The 15,453-nt window shown below is 36.4% G+C and overlaps 1 protein-coding gene across 1 annotated transcript in view; it reads left to right on the forward strand.

Annotated features, from left to right (window-relative positions):
• Positions 1–15,453, forward strand: part of RBFOX1 (RNA binding fox-1 homolog 1) — a 1,234,970-nt gene that overhangs the window by 510,248 nt on the left and 709,269 nt on the right. Inside the window, exon 4 of the mRNA XM_061991822.1 lies at positions 9,888–9,950. Coding sequence (XP_061847806.1) covers positions 9,888–9,950 — 63 coding nt within the window. The remainder of the gene's footprint in view (positions 1–9,887; positions 9,951–15,453) is intronic.

The raw sequence follows: 15,453 nt of genomic DNA on the forward strand, positions 1-15,453 counted from the left end.
ATGACTAACAAGGTGATTTAGTGAGATGTAGTTAAGCTGGATGCTATGTGGTTTTGAAAGAAAAGGGTAGATTTAGTAATGGAAATGTTGATGTTCAAAGCAAAATACAAAGTAAGCAAATGATTCCAAGTGTAGCTGATGTTTAGTAGCTATTTTCAGTGTGAAAACCTTTGGGCATTTAAGGTATAATTCTGCTAATTTTCAACTACCTCCTACACACATAAACATCCACTATTAAAAAATAAAAGAGGGAACAAGTTACCAGGCTGATGTGATGTAAAATAAACATCAAAACAGAAAAAAATAAGTGACCCATCACTTTATAGTGTTACTGTAAAATAAACAATGAATATTTTACTGTGAACTAAGCAATGTTGGGTAAAATAAAAGATGAATAAGATTGAGAGATGAGAAAATAGTGTAAATACTTCCTAGAAGCTAGAAGCTTGTTCTCTATGATGGACATAAAATAGAGTGGGGAAGCTGAAAGGACGTTAGCAGTGTTCAATCTTTAGTGATCTAATATGGGAGTAGTTTGGCCACTGGTTAGGTGTGATTTTTGAGTAACATGCATCAACGTTTTAACTACTTTCCAGTGATTTTAGCTTTCACAGTTGGCATGCTGTAAATACAGGTCAAAAATTAACTGAAACTTGGGCAAATTCTTAAATGATTTAGAGCAGTGAATTTTTGGCTCAAAGGATTTGACCCTTAAAAACAAAGTGTGTAGCTTTTATTTGATATATTTCTATGTCTGATTAGCAAGGCAAAGACTACATGCAGTGTGCCCATATGGTAATAAAATATTCATTCTTCTTTACCAATATCTAAGTCTAGAATAAAATCTTATTTTCCCTTTCCCTTGCAAGATGGGAAGTACTGTTGTTTATTTTAAACAAGAAAAAAATCCTGATTCCTTTTCAGATTAGAAAAAATACTCAAAATGAGCTCTGCACTGAGAATTTGTATGCTGAGCCTGTCAGACTGTGAATCTTTATTATTACTGAGCTTTATCCTTGAGTACATAGCTTGCAATTCAGCTTGAATATTAAGTGTCAGGCTCAAATGCACTGGTGAGAGATTTGCAGCAGGCAGCAGGTTCCTGTTCCAACCTTAGAAGCCTTTGACCTCTCTCTTCATTGATAAGTGGTCTTATTTCACATGTCAGCTTACTGGTGTGAAGCTCTTAATGCTGTGACTGATGGAGAAGGTACCATTACCTGCAGTTTGTGATTTTTATAGTACACTAGGACAGGTTATAGATAAAGAAAAGAATGTGTGTACCTGCTCAATCAGAAATGTGGAGGGAAGTATGTGATGCTTACAAATCTGCTTCTTTTTCTAAGTGGATGTAGCACACCTAGAAAGAACTGTAGTTTAAAAAAAACACACCTGTTTTGTTCACAATTTGTGACAAATGGTATTCTTTTGAGCTGTAGGTTGCATCATTTATACTTCTGCTTTTTGATCCTTTTTCCTCCTGTGAAAAACAAAATTTGATTAACACAGGTAGAAATGTTTTGTAAGGTCTGTTGCTTCTGGGGAAACTACTGCTTTTTCTTGACACCACAACTATGCTTCCCACTTTCTTCTGATCAGAGGTGAGCATTTGAACTAGAGTATGGGGCCTGCAGGGACTTCCTCTGCTATAACTTTACATTTTGAAATCATCATGAATTATACTCAGCTCTAAACACCATCTACTAATTCTGTTTAGAAGAGACCAGGGTTCTCCTGTTTGATCTAATATAAACACTAACTTAATTTTTAAGATTGGTTGTAGTCATTATACCTAGAAGGAGTAAATCTACAAACATGGAACATTCATATTATTTTACTGTTTGATTCTTTTTCATATCAAATTCCTATTCCTTCATTAACAGTAAGAATACTTTCGATTTATTGGTAAAGCTACCACATGTGTAAAGGTGGATGGAACTTCTTCCTGCTCAATAGAAACAGGTGGGTCCCACAACCTGTGTCTGGAACCTAGCATGGTTTATGTGGCACATGGTGGGCAGGCTGGATCTTTTCCAGACCCAGTAACCTTACAAAAGGTGATTTTCCTGAAGAGTGGAAATTGTCAGCTAACCCATTCCACCACCTCGTCTTTGTCCAGTGCCAAAGGATTCTCCCGTTTTCTGTGGTGATAAAAGTTGAATTTCTCTGGATCAGGAAATGTGGAATGTCTACCCAAATCAGATTTTTTTATTCCCAAGAAACGTGCCTCTGTCTATGGAATGTGCTGTACCCTCTTACTGTAGTTTTTCCTTTAGGGTTCATAACCACTGCATACTACTGCAGTGCTCTTGATGTGTTCCGATTTCCTGATCATGGTAATAGATACAGCTTAGCTGTTTCTGTAAGAATAATCATGTCATAAATCACAAAGCTGTTGGATAAACTGCCTTTAGAATTTTTTCCTTTGGTCAACTTTATTTTCCCTTGTTCTCTTCATCAAACTCTTACATGTCCATTTTTTCATTAAAAATGAAGAAAAAAATGAGCAAATTCACCTTTCTTTCTTCAACATCTGAAATTTCTTTCCAAATTGCAGTACTTAAACAGACATGATTCATTTATTGACTGATGATAGATGAGAGATCCATTAGTTTAAAAATGCAAAATGTAACCCCCCTATTCTGAAAGCATAATGTTCCTGCTTTTTAGTCTTCGTCAGTCCCAGAGTATTCAGTGCTGAAAGCTCACCATTGGAATTGATGGAAGGACTTTTCTGCACTTGCAGTTGATGACAGTTAAGCTTTTCTCAAATTACTTGGTTATTCTTGCATCATCTTTGAATGACTTGTTCACCTGAATTAGTGAGAAACGATCTTTTAGTCTAGGGGGCATGTGAGTGTCTTACAGTTAAGCATATGAGTCGTCTTGCTGATGGGTGTGGAATTGCTCTACCTGCTCAAGAGCTTTGGTGGAACAGTCTTTATTGCAAAAGAATGTGGTGAAAAGAAAAAATGAAGAGAAGTTCTAAACCTGTTATTTGTTAAGTAATAGTTGGTTATACTTGTAGAGAAACTTGGTGCCTGGGACTTTAGCACTTTCCTGCACTGCCTGGGGAGCTGATTTTTCCAGGGTTCATGAATTTGTAGTGAGCTGCCTTTGCAGCTTTGTTTGGAAAGACCCTCTTTTAAGGAACCTTTAAAAAAGCTATTAAACAACTTGCACTAATAAAGCAGTCAATATATAAATTAAAGGATTGATTTGGTTTGTTGTTGGTTGACTTTTTGGAACTTTGTGGGATTTTTTTAACCACTTCTGGAAATATTTTCAAAGAAGCAAACTATTTTTTATGACTTTCAGCGTATGTAACATTTTCTTTAATCTTCAAATACTTTCCCAAGTTTCTTTTTCATTCTTCTTTCACACAGAGCTGTGAGGAATCTCATGAGGTTCAATAAGAACAAGTGCAGAGTCCTGCATCTGCATCAGAGGTACTTACCTCTGTGTATATTATGGATCACGAATAGATAAACATATGGCTATACTATTGATGTAACGACCTTATAGTATCAAGAATGCCTTTAGGTAGTCATCTAAAGAGAACTCCCATCATCCTGTTTTTACTGCACCCATGTCTTACCATTGTCTGCCCAGTCTATGGCTGGTAAAAAAGAAAATAGATCATTCGAGGATCTCGGAATGTCACTGGCAGTATTAGAGACTTCTTTCCCTTTTTGAGCTGTGAGTTCTGGAAGTCTGGTATGTACAATAATATAATGCATTCAGTTATATTCCTCAGTCTTTGTACTTTGGACAACTTGATCAGTGTTACTGTGGGTGAAGACGGACATTTTAATGTTGTTTGTACTAGCATGAAATTGAAAGTAACAAGTATTTCAAGAAAACAATAAAGATAACTGATCTTAGGTCATAATAAGACCTGTGGTCATCATTACAAAGCATTTTGACATCAGTTAGTGATATTTGTAAATATAAATAGCAGCAGTTCTCCTTTGGTATGAGGAGAGGCTTCATAGTCTGGCAAAGTGCAAACAGTTTGATTTGTCTCAAGAGCTTGAAACTACTGAAAACTTCACTCATGTTTACACAGTCACAATAATTGAGGTAAAGCAATTTTGTTATTTTACACTGCAAAAAATATCTTCTAACTATGTTTTTTTTAATCAACTTTTTAAACCCAACTTGAAATAAAGGAGTAAAAACAGCCTAAAAACCACTAAGGCAGGGATAAATCTGTGTGATATGTAGGCTTGAAAAGAGAGGGGATTACATGAAAAGACCACAATTTTTTCAGTGTCAGTCCTCTGAAATGATATTTAATTTTGGAGAATTGCATTAGTAATTAGTGTGAAAGGGAATTGACTTTGATTCCCATGCAGAGGGGAGTTGCCTGTAAAGCACAGGCAGTCAAGACTTAGCATGAGTTTTTGTGCAATATGTGTCAAACACCAATCATATTCTCAGCATTACCACCATTTAACCAGTAAGTTACTTTTATTATCAATTTGGGTTTGTTCTGGTTAGGTTTTTTTTTTTCTCCTAAATCACTATTTAGTAGATTGTAGAAAACAGTTAAAGTTTTCATTACTTTGTTGAGCAAGTATTGAATTATAAAACAGAAAACTAAAATACTGTTAGGAAAATAATCAGTGAAATACATAACAGTGCTTTTTACCTTCCCCCGTCTTACTTTCTCTCCCACATCATCTCTGGCTGATATCTTCATGTATTGTTGGGACATTACTCTTCCTAATGGCACTGGAATGCACTTAATTTTGAGAAATGGATCTGAAACAGTCACTGAAGAAGTCAATAGTGTAGTTTTGATGCCATTTACTATATCAGCCATGTCTACATCCAATTTTCCTACCTTACTCTGATTCCTTTGTACTTTCCCAATATTTCTTTCATTTTTAACGTGTTTACTGTTATACTTAATACTGCAGTCTTTATGCTGAAAATATTTAAGCATCTGCCTGGCCTCAGTCACAGGAATAGCCATTTTGAATTCAGTGGCTTATATTTTTTAAAGTATGCATTTATTTAAACATTCAGACAATTTCAGTCATCTTTGGGTAGGAGGCTGTACCTTGCAGGTGGTTCTTTTATCTCAAATGAGATATTCAAATACAAGCAAAGATAGTTTGAAGCTATCACAGTCTTATTCTGTATTGCAGCCTGTACAATGGTGCTATACTACAAGGAGTCACAAAAAAACCATTTTGCACAGCTGGTAAAGTATTTAAAGAGCAATATTTCAACAGATTAATGGCATTTTTACCTTTGAAATAAAAGGCAGTTTTGAATGTGGTGATGGTTGCTATCTCCATTGTACTGATGAGAAACCGTTTATGTTTCAGCCGGTATGTTTAAGTTCTTGTCTGTTACTGGTCCTATGTCATCATATTACAGGGAATACTTTCAGAGGGACATATCCATAAAGACAGGAAAGTTATACTACAAAGTGGTTTGTCAGAGGTCCAGGACAGACCTCAAATCAGCTCTTTTCCCATCTTCCAACTGTCTCCTTTCAGATACTGATACACAGAATAACTTATCGACCAGCAAAAATAATGTGGAGCACTAACATTTGGCCTTAATATTTAAGTTCATATGCCAAGATCTGCTATTCAATTTCAAATGGTATTTGGACAAATCCCTACTCAGATTCATCACATCTCAGCATTTGGGCCTCTTATAATGAAGAAAACCTCTATGATTCCTGCACGTGAAATTATGCTCGTTGTACATCTTAGATCCCAAATGTACTGGCTGATGTTTTACTTTTAAGATAAAAATGTACTTAATTTCATCAGACAAAGCACTGAAACCTCATAGAAAATTAGTTTCCCAGGATTTTATAGTGTTCTTAAATTTTCAGTGAGTATTTCCTGACTTTTTCTTTGCAGTGAATACCATATATCCTATTGACACATTTTTAACTGTGCTTTTAGTATGATTGATTGTACTTTTCCTTTCTACACAAAGCTTCACCTATGTTATATCAAACGTTTTCCCACTTCTTGAGTTTTTCCTGTCTGCTTCATAGAGTACAGTCTGTGCTTAGAGATTCATTCTTCCCACTATCCTTTTCCTTTAGAAAGTTGACTCAGGGCACCCTGTTTCCACCCTGCTCTTGTCAAACAGAAAACATTCCCTGGTGACATGGGGCCACCTTTCCATCACAGCAGCAGTACTATGAAGAGAAGTAAATCAATGAGAATCTTAACACAAATCTATCATGAGTCTGATGATAGTGATTGCATTGACTACCAAGCTTAAACACTGTGATTCTCAGCACAGGCATCCTACGGCCAGGTGTCAGCTGGCTGCTCTAGAGGAGAAGGGAGCCAGGAGCCGAGTCTCATGCCCTCCCTCAAGGGCATAGCCCCACTGAGCCTAAATACCGAAGGTACAGCCATGTCCTGTCCATTGACAATCTCAAGCAAGGTGGTGAACCAGGTCCAGTATCCATCTGGGTTTTCTGTCAGGAGCAGCAGTTCATTGGGACAGAGAGGGGATAGTGCCAAGGTGACAATGTGAGTATAAAGTCCACACAGGAAAAGACAGACTGGAGAGATGTAATGTAGGTCTAGGGGGTTGACCCAGGACACAGGTTGCCCACAGCCCACATCTGAGACCCTTCCAGAGCTGGAGGTGGGTAACTCCGTAGTGTAGTTAAAGCCAGGAGCCAGAGCCTGAGCTTGTTTTTTTCCATTGTGTTAAGAAAACCTGTTCTGTCAAAAATTCATTACAATGCTCAAATTTAAATAAGTAAATAAAGAAATAAGCCCAAGTGATGCTCAAGAATAATGATTAAAATTAATGGTAAAAAAGTACAGCTAGAAATGCTTGGTAAATACCTTCCATTTACCTCTTCTAAAGGTAATGAATGCAGTGAGATTCACTGCCTATGTCGAGGGTGCTGGAATAAATATCAAATACTCTTTATCATATGTGAGTTGCATTTCTTTTCTTCTCCTTTTTTAACCTGATGTTCTAAGGATTTCCTTTTAGTGCCCACGAACATCTCCTTTTGACAGACAGCGCAAATTAAAAGATATGGCTGGGCAAAGGAAACTGGAACCCAAATATGCCCCCTGGGTTTTCATTTACAGTTAGAAGCTACAGACACAATTACTGCTGACAGAAATTCAGAAGCCAGTGGCAGAGTGCATGTGGCAGTAGACTCATGCCAGGCAGTAATTGGGAAGATTATTTTTAATCAGAGCATATCCTACAGCCCAAACATTAGAAATGTCTTGTAAGGCTGACAGGAAATTAAACTGAGACCAAACAAAAAAGCCTCAAAATAGAAGTAATATGGTTAGAAGTCTAATGATGGCAAAACTCACTGCTTGTTGCATTTGGCTGTTATCTAAAGGGAATGACTTTTAACTTGCAGTAACAGATATCATTGTTTAATTGCATTTTTAGAACAGAATTAAAATAAAAACAATATCAGATTAAGATCAGTTGATGTGGAGGCTTTTGATAAAGCTGTGAAGCAGTAGTGTTAAGTCAGGCTTAGTAATTGTGTGTATATATTAGTAGTAAATTTTATTATTGCTTTGGGTTTTTTTCCTTTCTTTTCTGTGTATTTTGGTGGGTTTTTTTTAAAAAAAAACCTTATTATTTAATACAGTGCTGAAGGGAGCTATGGAAAAAATAATACAATGTTTCAGGTACTCTTGGAATGCTGAGGTATGGTGGCTATTTATGAAGCCTGAATTGCCTGGAGCTATCTTTCTCAATGACCCTGCAGAATAACCTCTGCTTCTTTAGACTGCCTGAGCAGACTGCCCTGAGGGAGAAGAGACCAGGGTATTCTCAGTTCTTGTCTACACATCTGAAATTTTCACCTGAAAACACAACTTTGGCATTTTTAAGTGAATCTTAAAGTATCATCATCTTTGCCTGACTTTTACATACACACTTAGCAGAACTACTTCTAGTAGACTTAAGTTTTCCTTTTCTCAGACAAGAAAGGCTGGACTGCAGAATAACTCTACTCTTGATCTGAACAAGAGTGTTGCTGTTCTTATATATTCCTGTCACATAGAAATGTGACCAAAAGTTACAAGACTCAAGCAAAAGGTTACCAATCGTATATTTATTTCTGTGTGATAGGAGTGCAAAACAGGAGCCTACTTCATGTTTTACTAATATATATATGACAGTTGTGGAACAGAACATTTAGCATTAAAAATGACTATCTTAAGTTTCTCCATGAAGCTTCTTTTAGCTACGTAGACACTGTTAATGCCATTTCATGTCAATACAAAGAATATTGAGGTATGATGTCATAGTCCGTTGTATACTACTAGGTTATCTTGATCCATGTTGGGGTTTCTGGTGGGAAGACAATTGCAGTTAATGTTAGGAGCTTCAGATGTGAAGTTGGATGTTACTTTGATAGATAATCTCCCAGTGATAGCCCCTGCTCTAAGGAAACTGAAATGGAAGTATATTTTCTGCTGCTGATTGTTGTCTTTTCAGATTCTGAATCGTAGAATGGTAGGGTTGAAAGGGACCTCTAAAGATTATCTAGTCCCAACCTCCCTGCTCAAGCAGATCCACCTAGAGTAGGTCACTCAGGAACCTGTCCAGGCTGGTTTTGAAGACCTTCAGAGGAGACTCCACACACTTCTTGGGCAGCCTGTTTCAGGACTCCCTCACTCTTACACTAAAGAATTTTTCCCTGAAATTGTTGGTTCTTTGTTAATCAGGATGTGCAGTATTATCTGACACAGTTATATAACATGTACCTTTCCAGTACTGGTGGTGGTTCTTGTGTTCTTCTGCATTAGCTTTTTCATTTACTGATTTGCTCACTTGTTGAAATGGACTCACAGATCACACAGAATTACAGAATCTTGAGGGTTGGAAGAGCCCTTGAAAGATCATTCAGTCCAACCGCCCTGCCAGAGCAGAATCACCTAGAGTAGGTCACACAGGAACTTCTACAGGTGGGGTTAGAATGTCTCCAGAGAAGGAGACTCCACAAACCATCTGGGCAGCCCATTCCAGTGCGCTCTCATCCTCACAGGGAAGTTTTTCCTTAGGAATAACATCTCTTGTGGAAAATATTTATTGTTTGGAATTTATTTGGATAAAAAGTATATTAAATTTATCTACAGAATGCTTTGGTAATGCATAGACCTAAGTATATGTTTTTGTTTTCAAGAGTATATGTATGAAAGAGTAAATGCTACTACTTGCACCTGGAAATGAAAAGTGCATGTAGGGAGAAAAATATGTTGTGAAAAATAGGTCTGAGCTTACAATAACTTCTAAAATTCAATTCATAATTAAGTAAAATATATGCCACTAGATGCTCATCAAGAAGAGGAAGTGGCATGAAATACAATGTTACTCTATTCTAATTGCCAGCTATGTGCATGTGTAATTAGTTTTTGTTTACTGTATGATAACTTTTCTTTTGCAAAATTGCTGAGAGTTTTCAGTTGAAAAAGTACAGTTTTTGTGTTTCTATTATAACTGAAACCTATACTGGGGGAAAAAATTTGAACTATGGCATGGTAAGTGCATGTCAGTTTTAGTGTGTAAGTTCATAATGCAAAAATAGGACATAGGTTTAAAATAAACAGCAAGCTGCCTGGAAATTTCTACTATGTATTGAATGATTAACAAATAAACAATTGAATCTTTGTTGATATTTGTAAATCAATAAGCAGATTTTGCTGTTCAGCTTTGTTCTCCAATAAAAATGCAGTTATGACACTTTAATGTCTGCAGCCCTCCTTGTGAAAGCCCAAATAATGCATTATCAATTATGTTTTTTGTTACAACACTTTGAATCTTAAAGCCAAACTTCAGCTCTCCATGGGTGCAGGGCACAGATGTGATCTCTCATTTCCAGTAAGAATGCATTTTTCTGTTCTTAGGAAACTACACAGAAGCCCCATGCAAGTGGTACCTATTGTTTTCATGATCGGAGCCTTCTTTCAGTAAGTGCACTGATTTTTCTTGTGTATCTGTTGATTTTATTTTACGTGAAATTTGACTGAGCTCTCTTTTGTGCTGTCAGAATGAACAAAGAAATACTCTGTACTTCACAACTTGCCATACTGATGCCGAATCTCAAGATTAATAGACCATGAGTACGGGATCTGATACCTTTTCGAATGACAATTTGCTAGTGACATGCTTAGAAAATAAGCCTCCCTGTCTCTGGCCGTAGATTGAAGTGCTTTTCTCTTGTGTTTCCTTTTTATGTGTTAGGAATGTGTCACTACTGTATTTATTTCACCTTTGACTGATTCAGTCAGGAAGAAATTGCTTTGTATATAGAAAGATTGTCACAGAAACTTGTTTCCTTAGAATGGATAATTCATCATGCTTTCTTTTTTAAATGCATCCATAACGTCAGAATAGGAAATACCGTGAATTTATAGGACATATGAGGAAGTGTTTGTGCTGGTGCATTCTTGCTTTCTACCTTCCTGAGAAAAGACTTTCACATTTCAACTATTTGTTGCTTTTTCATACTTGAGATTTTTTTCTTTTTGGTGAAGTTTTCCTTTTTTAACACATACTTAGAAACAGTCTTGATTAAGCACTTTTTAATATACTTAAATATACCCTTTTTTTGCACTTAGAAGTATCAGAAAAAAATAATGTATGATTCTTGGTGAGCATGTAGTTGGTGCTTCTCAAACAAATTTTAATAATCCTCAGCTTAAAATTAACTGTAATGCTCTTTTTGTATTGAGTAATAAGCATGGATTGTTGTGTGTTGGACTGACTGAATGTGTTTGCTTTATATACATTTAGAGTTATACTTTGTTCTATGTGCATTAAGCAATGAAGTTGCACGTGAGTATTGACAAAATGATTGAGTAGATTCACTGTTTTGTTCAAATGTATTGATATTAATGATTGAGTTCCACCTCAATACAGTTTGGTGTCATTTAATAATTAGACATACAGTCCTTGTTAGAAATAAGAAGAGTTTTGTGTTGATTCTCTTACATTGAACACCATCTTCCTCCTAACAGCTTTGAAAAAGGGTTCTGTTATTTCAAAAAGACTGCCTGGCTTACAGGATAAAAAGCTAAAAAAAAAAGTGCCTGTTCTTCTTGAGGATAGATTTAAATCAGTTCTGTAGTGCTCAGCATGCTTATTGCTTTTAACTTTTCTTCTGTCACTGCTGTGGTTTAACTCCAGCTGGCAGCTAAGCATTGCACAGCCACTCACTCACCTTTCCCTGGTAGGACAGGAGAGAGAATCAGAAAAGTACAAGCGAGAACACTCATGGGTTGAGAGAAAGAGTTTAATAGGTAAAGCAAAAGCCTCATGTGCAAGCAAATCAAAGCAAGGAATTCCTTCACTGCAGACAGGTGCTCAGCCATCTCCAGGACAGCTGGGCTCGGTCACATCTAACGGTGACTCGGAAAGACAAATGCCATCAGTCCGAGTATTGCCTCCCTTCTTTCTCCTTCCCCAGCTTTACCTGCTGAGCATGATGCCACATGGTCTGGAGCCTCCCCTGGGACAGTTGGGGTCAGCTGTCCTGGCTCTGTCCCTTCACAGCTTCTTGTGAACCCCCAGCTCACTCACTGATGGGGTGGGGTGAGGAGCAGAAAAGGCTTTGACTCTGCAAGTGCTGCTCAGCAGTAGCTAAAACATCTCTGAGTTATCAACGCTGCTTTCAGCACAAATCCGAACCACAGCCTCATACTGGCTCCTGTGAAGAAAATTAACTCAGCCAAAAACCAGCACAGTCACAGTAGCACAGACTAGCCTTCTTACACCTCTTAGCAGAATTTGATGCAATTGTCAGCTTTTGTTTGAAAAATTCTGTTAAAAATTGCAAGAATGAGGTTGGGGATTCTACCCATGGGAGACAGTGGTCCCTGAGGTAATTACTGTTATGTTTTTACAAAGGTAACAGTAATTAGACTGTGATTATAGTACTTCAGTATCTATAAATGTAGTTGGAGAAAAAGATATTAATCTTCTTCAACAAGTGAAAGCAGAGATTCGGATTATATGACAAGAAAGAAAAAGAAAATGCTCATTTGAAATTGGAATGTTTAATGCTGCCAAATCTTAATGTGCATAATTACTTTTATTATTTTCCCTTGTGATCATAACCTAACCAGCACAATGAATATCAATCAACTTCTAGGGCTAAGAGGTCACTTTTTTACCAAGCTCACTCTGAAGTCCAGCATGTTGCCTGGTAACAGTCTATGTAGATGAGTTGGCACTTAAGTACACCATATGGCTGGGCGTTATGCCCTATTCACCCGTGACATGGTGTACACATGTACTACATCACTGATTATAAAATGGTTTGTCCCATTCCCTTATTTAGAAGCATTTAAAAATAGCAGTACCAATCCAACACAGACATATTAAGATGATGGAATTGTATATAATGAAAGAATATCTGTCACAAGCATCGAAAAAACTTGTGTAATAATCACAGTAAATGTTGTGTTTAGTGTGCTTCAGTTGAAGTATGATTTCTAGCTATGGTTGCTTTATAGTATTTTTCTGTTTAATTTTGATAGATAAAGGTGTCGAGGTAAGTATAGTTTTAACAGTTTAATTATAAAGAAATCCTGGTTTTTAAAATAATTTTGTAGCCTATGGATTTTATTTATGGACTTTCTATTAGTTGTGCAATTATGTCTATGATGCTCAAGCAAAGCAGTACAAGACAGTTCCAGAAAACAACTACAAAAATAAACATGACAGGCATAGGAGGTAGAATTATTCCAAAATTACAATGAGAAATGAAGCACAAAGTGTGACTGGCAAGAAGTTTGTAGCAGAAAAAGTTGTAGAACTTAGATCAACAGACACCCCACTCATTCCCTTAATTGGGTACATTTTTCCTATTCCATTATCCTGAACTGGAACATTCCAGTGGGAATACTGCCAAGTGCGTGTTAGACAACAGCACGTGCCGTCATCTCCGTGCTCTGGCAGTCATATGTGGGTTAAAACACCAAGACAAGAAATGGGATTGATCGTGTGTGTGATGACAGTGATCTGTACAAGTAAAGTGGAAGATCATTGATGGTTAGCAGTGGTTATGTCACATTTCTTTGTGTCTAGCTTATATGGATGGAAAGATGAATTGTTGTGCTTATCGCTCCTCTATACAACTCCTCTAACTAAAGCTATAATTCTTTGGCACAGAAGCCATTTATCTTTGGCATTCCACCTAAGTTCTCTGAAAACAGTTCAGAAAAAAAAGGAGAAAGCTGTGATCAGTTTACACAATTGCTTTTTGAGCTAAAAGTTCTACCTACTTGCCTATTCTATTGCTTTTTCTTAATCTTCACATTGTATATAGTGTTACACAGGTTGATGAACATACTGTAGTTAAATGATCTGGTTTTATTACTAAGGTAAGTTTTATTGACTAGAAATTTTTGAGGTAATAGATGTTAGTACTGCTCCATGTTAATTTGATAGTTGTATCCCTTGGAAGATCTGTCATTATTACCCCCATTTTAAATGGTGGTGGCTGTAAATACATCTATGCAAATAGCTGACAGTCTCAAAACAGACTTATCTTCCCTTCTACAGTCTGTGACACAAAATGAGTTGCCATGCTGTAAAGGCCTATAAAGACAGGCATTTAAAACCCTTTCCTCTAGTTTTAGAGCTGTGTTTTCCTTTGAATTGTAAACACTCTGAAGTAAGTAGGAGAAAAATAGCTGCTATTGCATTGAAAATATTTTATTATGGGAGATTATGGGTCTTTTTTTTTTTCCCCCATTAAGTGTATCTTTTAAAGCTGTTAATACAATAAATCTATTTTCCAAAACAACATGGCATGCCACAGAGGAATCTGAGGAGTTTAGTATGATCTAAGGATTTCTACCTGAGAGCAATGAACAAAATAATTGTGAAATTGAGTTATTAAAAAAGACCATATTCCTCTTAGAAATACCCTTTTCTCATAAATGTGTAAGGAAAAATGATTTTAATGATTGCTTTCTTGTTTATTCATCTCTCTAGTCCAATGTAGTCTGGATGATAATATTAGTCTGGAGAGTTGAATATTTTTCTGAAATTGCAGCACTTTGAATTACTTATACTTGTGAATTACAATAAAAAAGGGTTGAAGAGTGGTAGTTGGATAACGTAAATGAAGCACTATGTTCTGCTCCATTAGTTCATCTGAGCTAGAATGGGGAACTGTTTAGTTGTTAGTATCTGCTCCACTGTCATTCATTGTTATTTTGTGGTATCTTCATCATCGTCAACAGTAACTGTAGGAATTCATTACGGACCAGAAGCAGTGAGGCATTTACATGCTCCTAATGATAAGCTAGAGAGTATTCTCATGGATGGTTTTTTTTTGCAGAAAAAGCTTAAATAAGGTAGCTAAGCCTGACCTGTATTTGTTTTATTTTCTAGTGAAAGGTAATTCAGTTTTAGATGCTTGATTTCTTATATTAGTTTTGCATTAGGCATGATCTTTCACCCTTTCCTGGATAGGGAAAGGAATATGCATACTACCTTTATTTAGTTTAGTGGATTGGGGTTCTTTAAGGCTGCGTGTTCCCAGGTTTACCTCATTTCATTTTCCTTTGTTGGATGTCTTTAATTTGGATTTTATATCAGTAAAATCTCTAATGATCCTAGACAAAAAGAGTAGTTAGGTGATAACAGGTTTACATGGATCACTGTTAAATCACTGCTGCAATTTGTGATTACTTAAATTGTCAAAGCTCGGGGTTTGTGTTTGCACAAGCTACAAACCAGAATATGAGTGGTCTGGTTTTGGTTTTACAGGTGGCTATGCTGCTCATTTCATTAAATTGTGATCTTCCTGCAGAAGTAAAGGAAGACATTGTCCCTGGTTAGATTGTTCACAATCACTACTGCAGATTATTATATATATATTTATTTAAGCAGCTAAAGAATTTAGAATGTAGTCTCTCAAAGCAGATTGCACAGTGGTTTTTGGAAATACTAGCCTATGTTATTTTGAACTATTACCATAAGTAAAGTTAATTTTATACTTGTCTCTTGGTTATATACAGAAGTACATGTAAAGAAATATCTAACAAATTCTTCTTTCCCTGTCTTTTAACAGTGCAATCAGGGTTTGTTTTTTTTTTTTTCTGATGAATTCCTCTGTGAACTTCCTAAATCCATCTTTGTAAGTGATATCTTGCATGTACCAAGTAAAAGCTAGAGGGTTTGAATATAGATTAACCTCAGGATCTGAATTTGCTGTATGTAGCAGCTTGTTTTCTAACACTACTGACAGACACTTTCTTAGTCAGACATTGTGAAAATTTTCACATGCATATAAGCACTTAGCTTAGAGTATTTCCACTGGCAATTGTGTGCACCCTGGATATTCCCAGATTACAGCGTTAAGATGTTTTTTGATCAGGTTCATTTCCATGGCATTGTGGCATTTAAGAGATATCAAGTCCCCAAATTCCTGTGAGATTAGTACATGCTATTATCTCT

This window comes from Colius striatus, chromosome 3 (genome assembly GCF_028858725.1).
Source record: "Colius striatus isolate bColStr4 chromosome 3, bColStr4.1.hap1, whole genome shotgun sequence".
Lineage (NCBI taxonomy): Eukaryota > Metazoa > Chordata > Aves > Coliiformes > Coliidae > Colius > Colius striatus.